General features: G+C 44.0%; 1 protein-coding gene across 1 annotated transcript in view; it reads left to right on the top strand.

Moving 5' to 3' along the window:
* otog (otogelin) overlaps window positions 1–15,529 on the top strand; it is a 322,018-nt gene that overhangs the window by 76,891 nt on the left and 229,598 nt on the right. Inside the window, exons 17-18 of the mRNA XM_078549607.1 lie at window positions 3,526–3,691; window positions 10,150–10,224. Of these exons, the coding sequence (XP_078405733.1) occupies window positions 3,526–3,691; window positions 10,150–10,224 (241 nt within the window). The remainder of the gene's footprint in view (window positions 1–3,525; window positions 3,692–10,149; window positions 10,225–15,529) is intronic.

Here is a 15,529-nt window from a genome sequence, read left to right as displayed (position 1 = left end):
GATGGACAGGTCTGGTCCATCCAGTCAGGCCCAAACAATTGTAATACCTCGTATATCACAAGACATATACTATTCACCACACCTGAAACTGTGTGATTTCCTGGGACAGACGATAAACCAGATAAAAACCCAAGGGGAAAAAAAATTCTGGGAAATTCCTCTCAGATCAATTTGGTTGATTGAATCTAGCTCAAGAGATTATTCTGACCCTGAATTTCCTGACATACCCATTTTTTGCAATAGTTTCCACCCCAACAAGAAACAAATCCAGCTCTTGCTTGAAGAAATTCAGCAAATTGGGGTCCGTTGAACAAATCCAACTCTTGCTTGAAGAAATTCAGCGAATTGGGGTCCGTTGCACAAAACAACAGTCTGTCGAAGAGACCACTGTTCACTGGAAAAAGAATCACCCCCTGATATCTAACCTGGATCTGGGCTTACACAGTTTAAAATTGTGAAACAAAAACAGAAAATGCTGGAAAAACTCAGCAGGTCTAGCAGCATCTGTGGAGAGAGAAACAGAGTTAACGTTTCAAGTCCGCATGACCCTTCCTCAGAGCTATTTTGCTTTTATCTTAACACTGTGACATTGATCCTCCTTAACTCCAGAAGTAATGGTCTGGGGCTGGAAGATAAACTATTGCTAGACATGCTTTGAGTGAAGACAGTTATCTTAAGCTGAATAATGGAGGAGAATTTAAAAAAATTAAATTTTACTCCTTTGGTGAGGAAATTTAATCATATGTGTGAGAAGGAGGGCACAACATGAATATTCAATTTTGGATGCTGGAAGAATTATATCTACTGATTATGAACAATGAAGCTTTTTGACAGGGAAAATATGCATTGTATTCTAGAAACTGATTTCAAGGTAGAACTGGACTTCACCTTATCATAAGTTATGGGACATAAATTCTGATTTACCACAAAAATGTAACCATTTTTTGAAAGAACACTTAAAAAGATTTGCTGAGACTTGTTGACTAACAGGATTCTTGCCCACTGGTCAGACAACTGGCAGGGAACCCCCCAGCAGTTCCATTGGGTAGGCCCAACAGAATCAAGTGCCTTTCAGATACTTAGGTGATTGAGGTCCCCAGTGGCGGAAGTCCTGCCTGCCAAGGGCTGTGGGCCAATCATCAGTGGGGGCAGTGGCTTGCTGGTGGTAATGAACCCATCAGAAGCCCAAGGTCATCGTGGAACCCCAGGCTGATTTTGAGTGAAGGTCAGGTGGGGTTTGAGGTTGGGGGTCACATAAGGGGGTTGGTTGGATGCGAGGGGAGAGGATGGCTTTTAGCAGCCACCTTCTTGCCCAATGTCAGGTGCATTGATGAGGCACAGAGTGCCTGACCATGAGGGACGTACCCCTCAGAGGCAGCTGGCAAATCTGACAAGGTGTTATGAGTGGCCTTCCAAGGGTACATGAAAGCCATGTGCCCCCCCTTTTAACCCCTGAGCCATCACTAACTTGCAACTCTTTCGAGTACAATCACAGTTCTTGGTTTCCGGGAGTGGGACATGAACCCACAACCCTCTGATTCAAAGGCGAGGGTGCTATGAACTGAGCCACAGCTGACACCTCCATCACTAACTTGCAGTAGGCTCAGGGATAATGGTTGTCAATTAATTCATCAATGAGCCTATTTGACATCCTGCCACTGGCAGTTGGAAATCCTGCGTCAGCCCCTTCCGCCCTCCCACTTAATCGGGGGGAGGTTATGCCCCCCACCCATGATTAAGTGGACCCAGTGGCCATGTTTCCCTCTGCAATGGATTGCATTAAATCCAAGCTATTGTGACTAACTGAGTAAAGAATTTATACTTAAAGTATAGAATTAATTATGCTAATAACCTTGTTGGCAGGAATTATAACCATTATCAATGGTAGTAACTTGCTTCTGTGAGATACATCCATGTGGCCATGGTTTAGAGGACGCTAATGGAAAATATCTTCTCCATTCTCCTCTGGAGAGACATCTGGGCTAGGATTTTCAGTTGCCGATGGAGTCAGGGAGGGGTGTGGGTATGATTTGAAAATTGATCCTGCCACCACAGGAACACGATGCAATTTCCAAAGGGAGAGAGGCAGGGGGAATCCAGGAACCCACTTGCCACTAATTGACAGCTCATTAAGCTTCTCAAGGAGCTTGGGGAGATTGGGAAAGCGATTTCCAAAGCTGAAATTGGCAAACCTGAACAGTTTGGTGCACCTTAATGAACAGCTTTGGAGGTGTCAGCTGTGGCTCAGTTCATAGCACCCTCGCCTTTGAATCAGAGGGTTGTGGGTTCACGTCCCACTCCCGGAAACCAAGAACTGTGATTGTACTCGAAAGAGTTGCAATCTGTGACCGTTGATAACGAAAGAATTTTTAATGAACAGCTTTCAGGTTCAAAGCGGCAGGAGTTAAAGATTTTTTTAATGCTGAAAAGTTTCAGGAGCTGGGGAATCTTGTGCCAGATTGTGCGCATTAACTTACATTTAGCCATTTGGCCACTTTTGTGTTCAATGAGGCTGCTGGCCTGCCGAGGTGCTGTCGGATCTCTTCTGCAAAACAATGGGAAGAAGTTTTGGGTCAGCGAGTGGGGGCGGGGCCTGCTCACCGATGTGTAAAATGATGCGCAGTGACTTCGGGCAAGTGTCCCGATGTCACCGCGCGTCATTTAGATTTTCAGTTCGGTGGGCGTGCAGCCGAGTCAGCTGCGCACCCGCCGAACTATCAAAGGCCTAATAAGGCCATTTAGAAATCAATTAAAGAAATAAACTGAGCTGCCCATCCAACCTTAAGGTTGGCAGGCAGGCGAAGAGCCCAGGCAGCCTTTGCATTTTTCATGGAACCTTATGCACGGGCGGGATGAGGTTTCATGAAGGGTTTATAAATTAAATAAAGTTTTTCTTTAATTTTCATTGACATGTCCCAGCTCATGTGACACTGTGACATGAAGGAATGCAGGAATCCCCACCCGCCTGTGCAGGGAGCGCTCAGTGCTTCCGAGCGCACGTCACACTGAACGGGCCTTAATTTGCCCGCCCACGTAAAATGGCGGCTCGGCCCCAATTGGGTTTGCACCTACCCCTGCCCGCCCCCGCACAACCCCCCCCCCCCCCGATGGGGGGACCTTTCTGCCCAGTGTTAGGCCCCACCACGTCCGCCGTCTGCTTTTGCCTCCTGGTGACGCTTTGCGGCACCAATCAGGTGTCAAGCTCACCACCAGCCCAATTAACACATTTACATTTGAAGATAACATTGTGTGAGCGACACAATATGGTATGGGGTTGGGACCCAAAAATTATCTAGGTATCAGGTTCCCAATCCTGATTTTAAATTTCAGCCTCTAGTTTCTGCTTGTTATCGCTTACTCAGTTGTGTAAGATTGAACCTAAAACAGACATGGTGCAGCTCACAAATAATCCAAGGTGGCATCATCCATGCTTCATGAAACGATTCATTTCTAATGGTTGACTGAAAATGTCCAGAACTTTCCATCTCAACTTGTACCCTTATTGCACGTTTTTAATCTCTACAGCTGTTCAGTGTCCAGACACTATGAAGTATGGCACCTGTGTATCATTCTGTAATCAGAACTGCCAGTCAATATCTACACCAGAAGAGTGTTCTGGTGAATGTGCTGAAGGATGCAGCTGCCCTGATGGTACATTTTACAATACCAGAACACACACATGTGTGAAGAAGTAAGTGACAAATTTATGAATCAGAAGATGATTGATTGTTGGAATGCTCGTTTGGATAATTTAACTGCCGCATGTGGTCAGATAATTTAAGCAATACAGTTCAAAGTTCTGATGTTTTTCTTTTTTCTTACTGTGCTGCGAAATAACAGAAAGACCAGCTGCATCCGTGAGGGGATGACATTTGTTGGGGGTGTTTGAGGGACATCAAGAATGAAATGAGGGTCATTGGTACTTCATGGAGGGCCATGAGATATTTGTCTTGATCTCATTAATATTTGGGCTGTCTAAGGCTGTATTTAGCTGGCCAACACAAACATAGTGGGCTGAATGGCCTCCTTCAGGGTTGTATCATTCTATGCAAACTAATCCAGCAATTTCAAATGTGTAAATTACCATGTTTCCTTCCCTGAAAATTAATATAACATTAAACCGAATATCTTAATTCCCAACTCATGCTTAGATTATATACAATAATGGCTGAAAACTTTTGTGCTAAGTTTGGAATAAGTGTTATGCCTGTATCACTGAAACAGAAAACATACTTGAAGCTTTCTCTGTTTGCTTTGATGCCCAGGGCATTATTTTCCAAACAGTGGGTCAATTAGTTGTCAATAGTGCTATGTTACAGTAACTTTGATACTTTTCTGCTGATTAATCAATATATGGTATTCACAATCCTACACAGCTTCATATTCTTTCAGATTGTTTGGTGCAATTAATGAAGTTAATAAGCTCCTAGTTTTTGGAAGCACTCCCAGTTGTAATTTTATATTATTCTGATTGTGGAATGCAACCGTTTCAAATTGCAATACTATGCAGCAAAACAGCCAGTAATTCTCTAACACATTCTTTTCCAAAATAATTTACTTCAGTTTACCAACTAGAAATTCAGCTGCTGGTTTATTTTAGTAAGGAAATTCTTTAATTATATGACACAATATTATTGTTGCCAAAAGTTTTGTGGAATCTAAATAGAAGATTGCAAGCAGAATTCTACCTACCCCCACCCCACCACCACCCCCCCCCCCCCGCCCCCTGGTGGCAGAATGCCATGGAGCTTCTTCTTCCTATCATGTCCACAGACAGTCTATACATGGCCCAGCCAGAACTGGACACATTTTTGCGCCTTGTTGTTGAATTCGGCAAGATCTGCAACAGTGCAGGGTTCCTCTAGCGATAGGCATTGCAGGAGATGTTGCATAGTCTGTGGCTCAGTTCCACATTCACAAGTTGTCGGGCTGGTTGTATATCCCCATTTGCTTAGTGACACCTTTGAATGACCTACACCAGTCCTAAGTCTGTTAAGGCACTTCCAGGTTGCCCAGTTGCAATTAGCTCCTGGGGGAAGGCTTTCATCTGGTAGAATTTCCATCGTTGGAGGTTGTTTGAGACTGTTGAGCCAGTTTTTCCACAAGGCGATGCGGGCTTCAGATGGGGTTGATTGTAATGGAACAACACTGTTCATGAAGCTCTTCCTTGACTTTAGGCGGCTGGGTGTAGGTGTATGACCATGTAGAGGGTGCCTCTCATCTGATGTTTGACGGAGTCGCTCTTTCTTGCTGGCTACCATTTTTCTTAGATCAGGGGGAGCAATACACGCTAGGATGTATAGGCTGTTGGCGTTTGTTGGTTTTAAACAACCTGTGATAAGTTGGCAGCTTGCATTCAGAACGGCATCCATCTTCTTAGCATGAGTAGATCTTTCCCATGCAAGGTAGGCGTATTCGGCAGTGGAATAGCAAAGAGCAAGTGCACTGGTTCGCAATGTTTTCAAGCTTGCTCCCCATTTTGCCATGGAGCTACATCAGGATAACTGCCAGATTACAGTCCCACTGCTGGGGAAACTTCTCAGCAGTGGGAATGGGCAATGGCTCAGCTGCAGTCTCTCTTCAGCAGGCAGCTAACTTAAATGATTAATGGTCCAACTAAGGGCAATTTTCCCGAGCCGCTGGCATTTTACCATTGGCATGGCAGCCACTCCATAACCTCATAGTGGCTTCCCGGGACTGGGGGCATCGGAACTCAAGGCTCCAGGAGGCGAGTAAATGATGCCTGGACGGTCCCAACTCTGCCAGTAGAGGGGTTTCTGCTTCATTCTCTGGGCCCTGCCTGCTAGGCCCAACTATAAATTTATATAATGCTCAACCTTCTGAGGGCGCCTCAAAATGAAAACACCCTCACATTCTCTTTGCTGCCTCAGCAGTAGACATCTCTCTCAGCTGCATCACCAAGACTCCAGAGCTGCTGGCCATCTGAGTGGGCTAGCAGCATGGAAGAACTGTCCACCTTCCTTAATTAGCCACTTCCCTCACCTGCTGGCTCTTGATTGCCTCCTCCTGGCAATACCATGGTAATGGGTCAAATCCTGGAACTCCCTAACAGCGCTGTGGGTGAAACTACACCACAGGGAGTGTAGCAGTTCAAGAATGCAGCTCATGAAGGGCAATTAGGGATGGGCAGAAATTGATGGCCTAGCCGGCAATGCTCACACTCAAAGAATGGACCTCTGTCACTTCAGCAAAATCTCTCCTTGCGTTTTGTTGATGACCGCCAAAAAGTCTCTCACTGTAAAGTATATCCTGGTTGTCTTATTTGTGAGTTTGTAAACTGTTATTTTTCACAATAGTTTAACTATTATAATGGTTGCTTATTTCAATTAATGGTTATAGATGTCACTAGAAAAACAGTGTAGAATACAGAAGTCAGTGATTATTTCAAGAAAGGTAACTGTAATAATTATAGTTTTGATAAACGTAAACTGTAGCTTTAAGAATAATCCTATGTTGTAAGATCACATGATCTGTGTAAACCAATCAGTTAGAAATGTGGGGAACCTCTAGGAGGGAGTTCTTCTTTAGTTATAGAATTAGATGCACACGTGTAGCTGCTGCTGTCTTGTAAATAAAGTTCAGTGTTTCCACCTAGAAAAGTTGCCTGGACAGTCGACTCTATAACAAACTGGCAACGAGGAGAAACCAGATCCAGTGCTGTCCCTCGCTCAGCGATTTTGAGTATCTAAGATAATTAAAAAGAAAGGAAGGTATACTCATCCGAGATGCCACAGTTTGGCAGAATCAACCCCTTTGAACCAGCCACAGATGACTCGTCTCAATATGTAGAACATCCTGCGTTCTACTTTCAAGCCAAGGAAATCACGGGAGAGGAAAAGAGGAGAGCAATTCTCCTGAGTATTTGTGGGAGCAAAACCTACACTCTAATTCAAAGCTTGACGCCCCCCAGGGCCCCTGATTCAAAGACCTTCAGTGATTTAGTAGACCTCATTAAACGACATTTTCAACCCAAGCCCTCAGTCACAATGCAGAGGCTCAGGTTCAATTCACAGAATAGAGCCCCGGGGAGACCATTGCTAATTTGGCGAAATTAAAACAAATAATGGAATATTGTGATTTCGGTGAAATCCTGAATGACATACTCAGGAATCGTTTGGCCTGTGGCATGCAGGAGGCTGCTATTCAGCGAAGATTGCTGGCTGAAGTGGATCTTGATTTTAAGAAAGCGTTGGAAATAGCACTTGCAATGGAAAGTGCTGTAAGGGATTCATGAGCAATTCAAAATGTGCAAAATGTTTTCCTAGTTGGGCGGGAATGGTCAGCTGAATGTGGTGTGAAAATCCAGGACTCCGCCGCAAAGCGGAAACAACCCCCACTAACCAAAAATTTAGGGGAAACAGCTCTGCAACAAATTCAAAAACTAATTTTTATCGATGTGGAAACAATTATATTCCTAACAATTGTCAATTTTAAAAGGTGGAGTGTTATTTGTATTACAAAAGTGGGCACGTATTGAAACATTGCAAAGTGAGATTAAAACAGGCTTCCAGGCAACAAACAAAGTCCAATGAAGTATATAGTGTGGAAGAGCCAGAAAAAAACAATTTTAACATTTATTCTTTATTCAACATGAAAGTTGGGAAGACAGAGCCAATTACTGTCATATTGCAAATGAATGGTAAACCCTTAAAAATGTATTTAGACACTGGTGCTTCTACCACTGTAGTAGGAGAACACACTTTCAGGTATTTAAATAAAACTCAATAAATAAAGCTCAACAATTAAATTTGGAACAAACTTCTGCCAAGTTGAAAATGTACACATGCGAAGAAATCCAAGTGAAAGGTATTACCAGTGTATCTGTTTGTTATAGACATCAAAAACAATACAATTACCAGTGATGGTATTAGAAGACAGAGGACCAAGCCTTCTAGGTCGAAATTGGTTGAGGGCAATTAACCTTGATTAGCCAGTGAGATTTCAAAAGGAAGTAGGAAGATTTCCTGAGATGAAAAAGGAATGTGTAACCATTCAGCAACCTGAGGAAATGAAGACTGTCTTAAACAATGACATAGAAGAACAGCAGAAGAAACTCAAAGAAACTCTGCTGAATTACAGAATTCAAGATGAAACAAATGAGCTTCCTAAAGGAAAGAGAAACCTGTTGAAAGACCTTCACACACTACAAGGATACCTCAGGTCAAAGCTTGTACCTCTAAAAAATTATGAAGAGAAACAGGAAGAATTTAAAGTCACTCTGAACAAACTGAAGAACCAGTTGGCAGAGAAGATACAGCAATGTTCAAGGTCCCAGGAAGAAGCCAACAGATACAAGAAGGAGACAGAAGAGCTGAAGAATCAGCTGAATGAAGCTAAAGAGGCTTTAAAAGCAAAAGTTGTAGAACTTTCCAAGATACGAGTAGGTAATGAAGTCATGGGTAGCTCAACTACTGAACTAAGACAAGTTGAGTTTTCACCTGAGAGACGTCTAACTGATGGTGAAGTCAAAAAGAAGGCCGAAACTAAATTCTGTGGTAGAAAGAAGAAGACATGTAGGAAGAGGATGCAGAGTTACTGATGAGGTGCCGTCTTCGAATAAAACTAAGCCTGATACTTCCCAATTTTTGGGGAAGGTGGAGAAAAGTCAAAGGCTCAAAAAAATGGCTCGAATTTGCATAGTCGTGAGTGACAATTTACTGTTGGTGAAGCAGTATATGTAAAGAATTTCGATGGAGGACTGAAGTGGTTACCTGGTTAAGTAAGCTCTGTGACTGGACCATTGTTGTACCACGTGGAAGTGGAGGGCCGGATCACCCGTAAGCACATGGACCAATTAAGAAGAAGGAAGATGCCCCAACAAAATGATGTTCCACCTGTAACCATTGCTGAACTGTGGTTCCTGTTGAAGTTGCTCAACCAAGGATAGACATGCCAGATGTCTCTGTTGGAATGGACGACACTGAGCTGCCTGTGTCTAATGAGGTACATGATATGAATGTGGTTCCTGCAAAGGATTCGGAAATCGTGGAGCTACGGTGTTCCACACCAATCAGGAAACCACCTGAAAGACTAAACTTAGTTTATCAATGGCCTTAACAGGCCTTTAGCAGTTCGGCATGCGTGCAACAGCCTCCGGCAAGTGCCCGCCAAACGGAAGATCAGAATGTCACGTGGTGATGTCAGGACGCACACCCGACGTCACCATGCGTCGTTTCACGCGTTGGCGTGCGGGGCACGACCCAGCACACCAACGAGAAAATTCTGCCCTATAATTCCACATGATCTGTGGAAATATTATAATTTCATGAGATAAATATCCTTGTAAATACAAAATGTGCAGAAAAGTTAAAGGGGGAAGGATGTAGTCATTGTAATTTTGATAAACGTAGGACTGTCGCTTTAAGAATAATTCTGTGTTGTAAGATCACATGATCTGTGTAGGCCAATCAGTTAGCAGTGCAGGGGCCTGCAGGAGGGAGTTCTTTTTTAGTTGTTGAGTTAGATGTAATAGGTTGCTGATGCTGTCTTGTAAATAAAGTTCAATGTTTCTACCAAGAAATGTTACCTGGATAATCAACTCTATAACAATAACACTATGCCAAGGCTGGGGAAGGTTTTTATCATTCAAATTTGCTCAAAAACTGGCATAGCCACCACTTCTGGAGTTTTCATAATCAAAATGGAACACTGGCACAGCAACTTTCATGACTGATTTAGAAATTTGTAGGCTTTGTCATAATACAGCAACTATTTGCTCCAATAATAGAACACATAATTACCAAAGTTGATGATAACTGTTGCACTCATAGCTGAACTGTTGGTATTAGTCTCTTTTGTGGGCCACTTTTTAAATATAGTTTGGAATCTATACGACAGATATTTACTTTATCATATACCCTGGCAATCAACAGTTCTCTGCAGAATATAAGTTACATGTTACGACATAAAACGTATCTGGTAAAAAGGTGCTCATTTTTGGTATGGCTTAAGCAAGAATGTCATTTCCCTCGGGACCATTGTTTTCCTATTCATATTTTTAAAATAATTTTTGATAGCAATTTAAAGTGCAATGTTTAATTCTTACAGTTTCCCTGTAGCAAAAAATACATAACTTTAGTGAGTGTATTGTACAAACAAGATTTGAAATTATGTAATTTACTTTTGCAGGAATGATTGTCCTTGTTATTTTATGGATGCAGAATATTCACCTGGGGAAGTGGCAATTAGTTCCTCAGGAATGTGGTGAGTAGTAACTTCAATTTTCAATTCATCTTGCAGCATTTATTTACACTGCAACTGAACATACTCATCTTCACTTGTTCTTGTGCAAACAAACTAAAGGAAGATCTTTACTTCTTGAAATTACTGTTTAGTTTTATTTAGATTATGGAATGTAGCAAAGGAAGCATTCGTCTGGTTTAATTGGGTCATTTAAGTCTTGATGCAAGACTCAGTCCACCAATTTTCAGCTCCCTCTTAGTTGGGTGGGAAGTCTATTTCCCTTTAGCGTGTTGATTTGGGAATCTTCTTTTTTCTGGGTCTTTCAATTCTTTTCATAGATGCTGTTCCAGCTAGCAGTAAGCCCAGTAAAAGCAATAGTCACCCCAATACTATTATAATTTTAATTTCTGATGTGCTCAGTTTAATTTCTTCATTAATTGATATTGATGATTAGCTATTTATTCACACTTCAGACCCATTTTTCCAATATTGAATGCTGCATAATTATTCAAACAGACACTGTTTCCAATATTTATACATATAAATAAATGAATGTGAATAATCTTTTAGGGAGTGGTTAAAATACATCAGAAGATAGAAAGAAAATTCAAACAAACTAAACAGGTTATCAGTTCATGTTGCATGACCCTAATACAATATTGTAAGGAAAGAGCAAGCGATTTTCAACTTCTGCCTGCCCTATACACACTGGAAAATGGGGTAGTTGGCAGTGAAAAATTGAAGAAAAAGATTGCCTGTCCGTTAGCTGCCTGAGGCATGTGTTGAAATGGGTGACTAATGCACCTTACAGAAACACTCCACTGAAACTGATAGGGACTTCATGGGTCCGCACATGCATAGAGTATTGTGGAAATCCAGAAGTTGCTGTCAGTGCTTATATGCCTCACCAAAGTGTGCACTGTTGAGGTCACCACGGACCTGTAACAATGGGTCTTTGCATTGAAGAGAACTTTCACTCTTAACACTGCTAGTCTCACTGTGAAAATCCTTGACAAAGTTATACTTAGCTGAATACCCTCACTGACCTTGAAAAGCTAATTTTATTTTTGTGAAATGTCAAATTTCTCCATTATGCTAAAATGTTCACATTATTTTATTTTTAAAAATTGTTTATCTTTATTTTAGCTTCTATGTTAATCCAATTATAACCATTTATTTTGCTATCTGAAATTTTAAATTAAAAATAAAGTGGTTCAATGCTTTTAACTTTTGGTTTACTGTCTTTGAAAATACTTCAGTGTGATTCGCTGTTTACCCTTCTTGCTGACAACACTGCTCCCGCACATTTGAGTTGCCAAATTTAAACTGCCATTTGGAAGGGGGAAGTCTGTGCCACAGAAATCTCCAGATCTTTGTGGGCACATTTCTTCCAAGTCAGTGCAAGCACCGCTGCTTCATCACTGACTGTAAAATCCTGACCATGAAAATACTTAATTTGCAAAGGATCATTGGAAAAAGCAGGGCAATGGCACTAGGTCATAATGCTCATTTGGAGAGCCAGTGCAAACAAGATGGACTGAATGACCTCCTTCTGTGCCATAAAAATTCTGTGATTCTGTGATTAAAGTGACCACTGGGAAACAGTCTCAAAAGATTTTCTTTTTAATCAGAGATTTTTGTGAAAAACCCTCCCCTCCCCACCCCGCCCCAATGTCCCCACCACCTGTCTCACCTTCTCCAGGGCCTTGAATTCAGACATGGCTCAAATGAGCAACCTCCAGTTTCTTGCACCCCAGACACACTTTACATGCCTGTGCTCAGTAAACACATATGGCTGTACAAACTGCCTGATGTGTTCTCGAGAGGTGGAAAAAATCAACATCAAGATACCTTCTTAAAGTAAAAATCCTTAGTTCAGTCTTATCGTGGCTCTGACTGCAAAGGACCATTTCAACTGGCTAATTTGAATCTTGTATTAATTGTGAGGATTTGGATGATCAACAGAATGTTGTTATTTTGTGCATGACTTTCTTTAGCGCATTAGAGAAGGCTATTAGATGTTGAAACCGTGAGCAAGTTTTTTTTGTGTGTATATAAGGAATAAATATATATGTATTTGTTTTTTATTCATTTATGGGATGTGGGCATCCCATGCCCATCCCTAATTGCCCTTGTCCAGAGGAAATTTAAGAGTCAACCACATTGCTATCACATTTAGGCCAGGACAGCAAATTTCTTTCCTGAAGAGACATTAGTGAACCAGATGGGTTTTTACAACAATCGACAATGGTTTCATGGGGCAGAATTTTCTCTGCACGCCGACACGTAAAATGATGCGTGGTGACGTCGGGCGAGCATCCTGATGTCACCACACGCCATCGCGATATTTCAGTGGGCGGACGAGCGATGATCTCCGATGCGTGCCAGCCATTAGTTAACGGGCCACTTAAGGCACCAATTGATGGTGATTTTTTGGGCCTGTGCAATCTTCAGATTGTCAATCTTCAGATTCAGGGCGCAACGAGCAGGCGGGTAGGAGACATTTGTATAAACCTCATCCACGGGCGGGATAAGAGGGGTTAGTGAGGTCACAAATATGCTCAGTTAGATATTTAATTTGGAAAGTTACTGACACTTGCCTGTGTGAGCAGAAATACTTCAAAATGCATATCAACTGCTTGGACAGGACTCACAACCTTCAGGCCAACACCCTGAATTGAAGATCCTTTTTGGGGCCTGCAGGTTTCAGGAAGCCTTCCCTTAGCCTGGGAATTGGAATTGTGCTCTCCACTGGAGGCACCTCCTCTGAGGAGGAAGGGAGGACCAGAAGGGGGAGGAGGCCTGGAGTGCACATTCAGCCTCCAGGGGAGCCACCTTTGGGAGGAGAAGCGCAGGCACAAGGGGCCCAGGGCCAACACGAAGTCAAGGCAGAAGGGACTGCAGAAGTTGCCATTATCCTGCTGCCAGGGTATACATGCAGCGAAGCAGCTACCTCAATATGTCTGAGGTGCAGTGCCAAAGGAGGCTCCATCTCTCAAGGGAGACAGTCAACTCTATCTGTCAGATGATAGGCCCTGAGATTTCTGCTAACTGTGTGGGTGGACACTCCATACCAGTGGCTCTAAAGGTCACAGCTGCCCTCAACTTCTGTGCCTCTGGCTCTTTCCAGGGCTCGGTGGGTGATCTTTGTGGGTCTCCCAAAAGGCTGTCCACACTTGTGTCAAGCAGGTGACAGACACTTTATTCAGGCATGCATTGATGTTCATCCTCTACCATTGGGACCAGGCAAGCCAGACACCGTGAGCCAGAGGCTTCGCAGCCATTGCTGGCTTCTCCGCATTCAGGGTGCAATAGACTGCATACATGTGGCCATCAAGGCGCCAGCAGATGAACCTGGTGCCTTCGTCAACAGGAAGGGCTGCCACTCCATGAACGTGCAGATAGTGTGTGATCACAAGTTGCAGATTCTGCAAGTCTATGCAAGGTATCCAGGCAGCTCTTATGATGCCTACATCCTCAGACATTCGCAGGTACCAAGGCTCTTCAGTGCTCCAGTGCAGTTGGATGGATGGCTGCTGGGTGAAAAGGGCTATCCCCTCAGAAACTGGCTCACGACGCCTCTCCACCATCCAAGAACAGAAGCTAAGCAGCGGTACAATAGGAGCCACGACTCCACAAGGGCTATGGTGGAGAGAACCATCGGTCTTCTCAAGGTGCACTTCCGATGCCAGGACCATTCAGGGGGTGCACTCCAGCACCTCCCAGATTATGTGTCGCTGATAGTGGTTGCATGCTGTGCTCTCCACAATCTTGCGCTGGAAAGGAGTGATGCTGTGGATGAAGAAGATGTAGACGCTGTTGCAGAGGCTGCACACGATGAGTCCAACAGTGAGTCCGGGGATGAGCATGCACAGGGAAATACTGAGGGGGTAGACGCTGACCCGTCCATACTCCAGGGAGGCAGGGACACCCGATAGACTTTAATCCGATGAACTTTCAGCTAGAACACCACAGATGGACCTCCAACAAAAGCCTGTGCTGCAGGCTCCATACTCAATACCTGAGTGCTAAATCTGCCTGGATAAAAACATTAACTAAGGGCCTTTTCGATAAAGCTCAATGTGACACAACTCACGTGTAACCATCCACCTGCAGAGGAAAAGAGGCACCCTCAGCCATGGTCACATGTCTAAATTTAATGATATAACAAAATGAACTTAAGGAAACAAAATGACAAAGGTGTTAAACAGCACATCAACTAATCATGGGGCAGGATTTTCCCGTTGGTAAGCGGGGGTGGGGCCCGTTCGCTGACGTGTAAAATGACCCCCAGTGACGTCGGGCAGAACTCCCTACATCACCGCGCCCCATTTAAATTTTCCGGTAGGTGGGGGCGCAGCAAATTCATCTGTGCGCCTGCCAACCTGTCAATGGCCAATTGAGGCCATTGACAGAGTCATTGAAGCAATTAAAGGACCTGCCCGTCCAACCTTAAGGTTCGTGGGCAGCCAGGATCCCCTGCGGGAATTAGAAAAAGCATGAAATCTCATCCACAGGCGGGATGAGATTTCATGTAGATTTTTAAAAATTTTAATAAAGTTTTTGTAAAAATTATGGATATGTCCCAACTCATGTATCAGTGTCACATGAGGGGACATGTCAAGAATTTTTTTTTCTCTATTTTTAATATTTGTCACAGAGCAGCCGAACTCCCTGAGGCAGCACTTAGCCTCAGGAAGATGAGTGTGCTCTTTTGTGTGCATGCGTGGAAGAGCGCACTCTCGATTTTGGGATTCCAACCACCCCCACCACCCCCCCCGCCCGCACAGGGAGTGCATAGCGCTTCTGTGCGGACGTTGCGCTGGGCGGGCCTTAATTGGCCCGCCCACGTAAAATGGCGCCGCGCCCCCGATCAGGGGTGCCGATCAGAAGCACGCCTGTGCGCACCTGCCCTTCAACTTTTCCCCCCACGGGGGGAAAATCCTGCCCATGATCTCATTGCAGGTCAACACAAATGCACATGTGAGAAACCCATGGTGTGCCTAATGTGACTTAAAGTTACGCTTTCGGGTGCTGCGTCTTGGTGCTGTCCCTTCGCTGGCACTGGCATCTGAGACAGCCTGCTGAGTCTGCTGTCCAATTGACCTCGATGACCATAGCAGCCATCCTCTGGCCCGTGGAGGCTGTGCTGGCCCCGCCTGGGAGGGAGCTGCCAGTTCTACAGCTGGCATCTCCCCAGTCGTTGCAGCGTCATCGGATGCAACGGTCACTGGGAGAGGGGCGGAGGAGTTGCCGCCCTCATCCGGAGCGCCCTGAGAGGAGCCCACAGAGATGACATGCAGCTGCTACGCCGACGTGAGGTCAC

The sequence above is a fragment of the Cetorhinus maximus genome, chromosome 9 (genome assembly GCF_964194155.1).
Source record: "Cetorhinus maximus chromosome 9, sCetMax3.hap1.1, whole genome shotgun sequence".
NCBI classification, from domain to species: Eukaryota; Metazoa; Chordata; class Chondrichthyes; order Lamniformes; family Cetorhinidae; genus Cetorhinus; species Cetorhinus maximus.
Note: the sequence above shows the minus strand (reverse complement) of the source record. Positions and strands in the feature narration are given on the sequence as shown.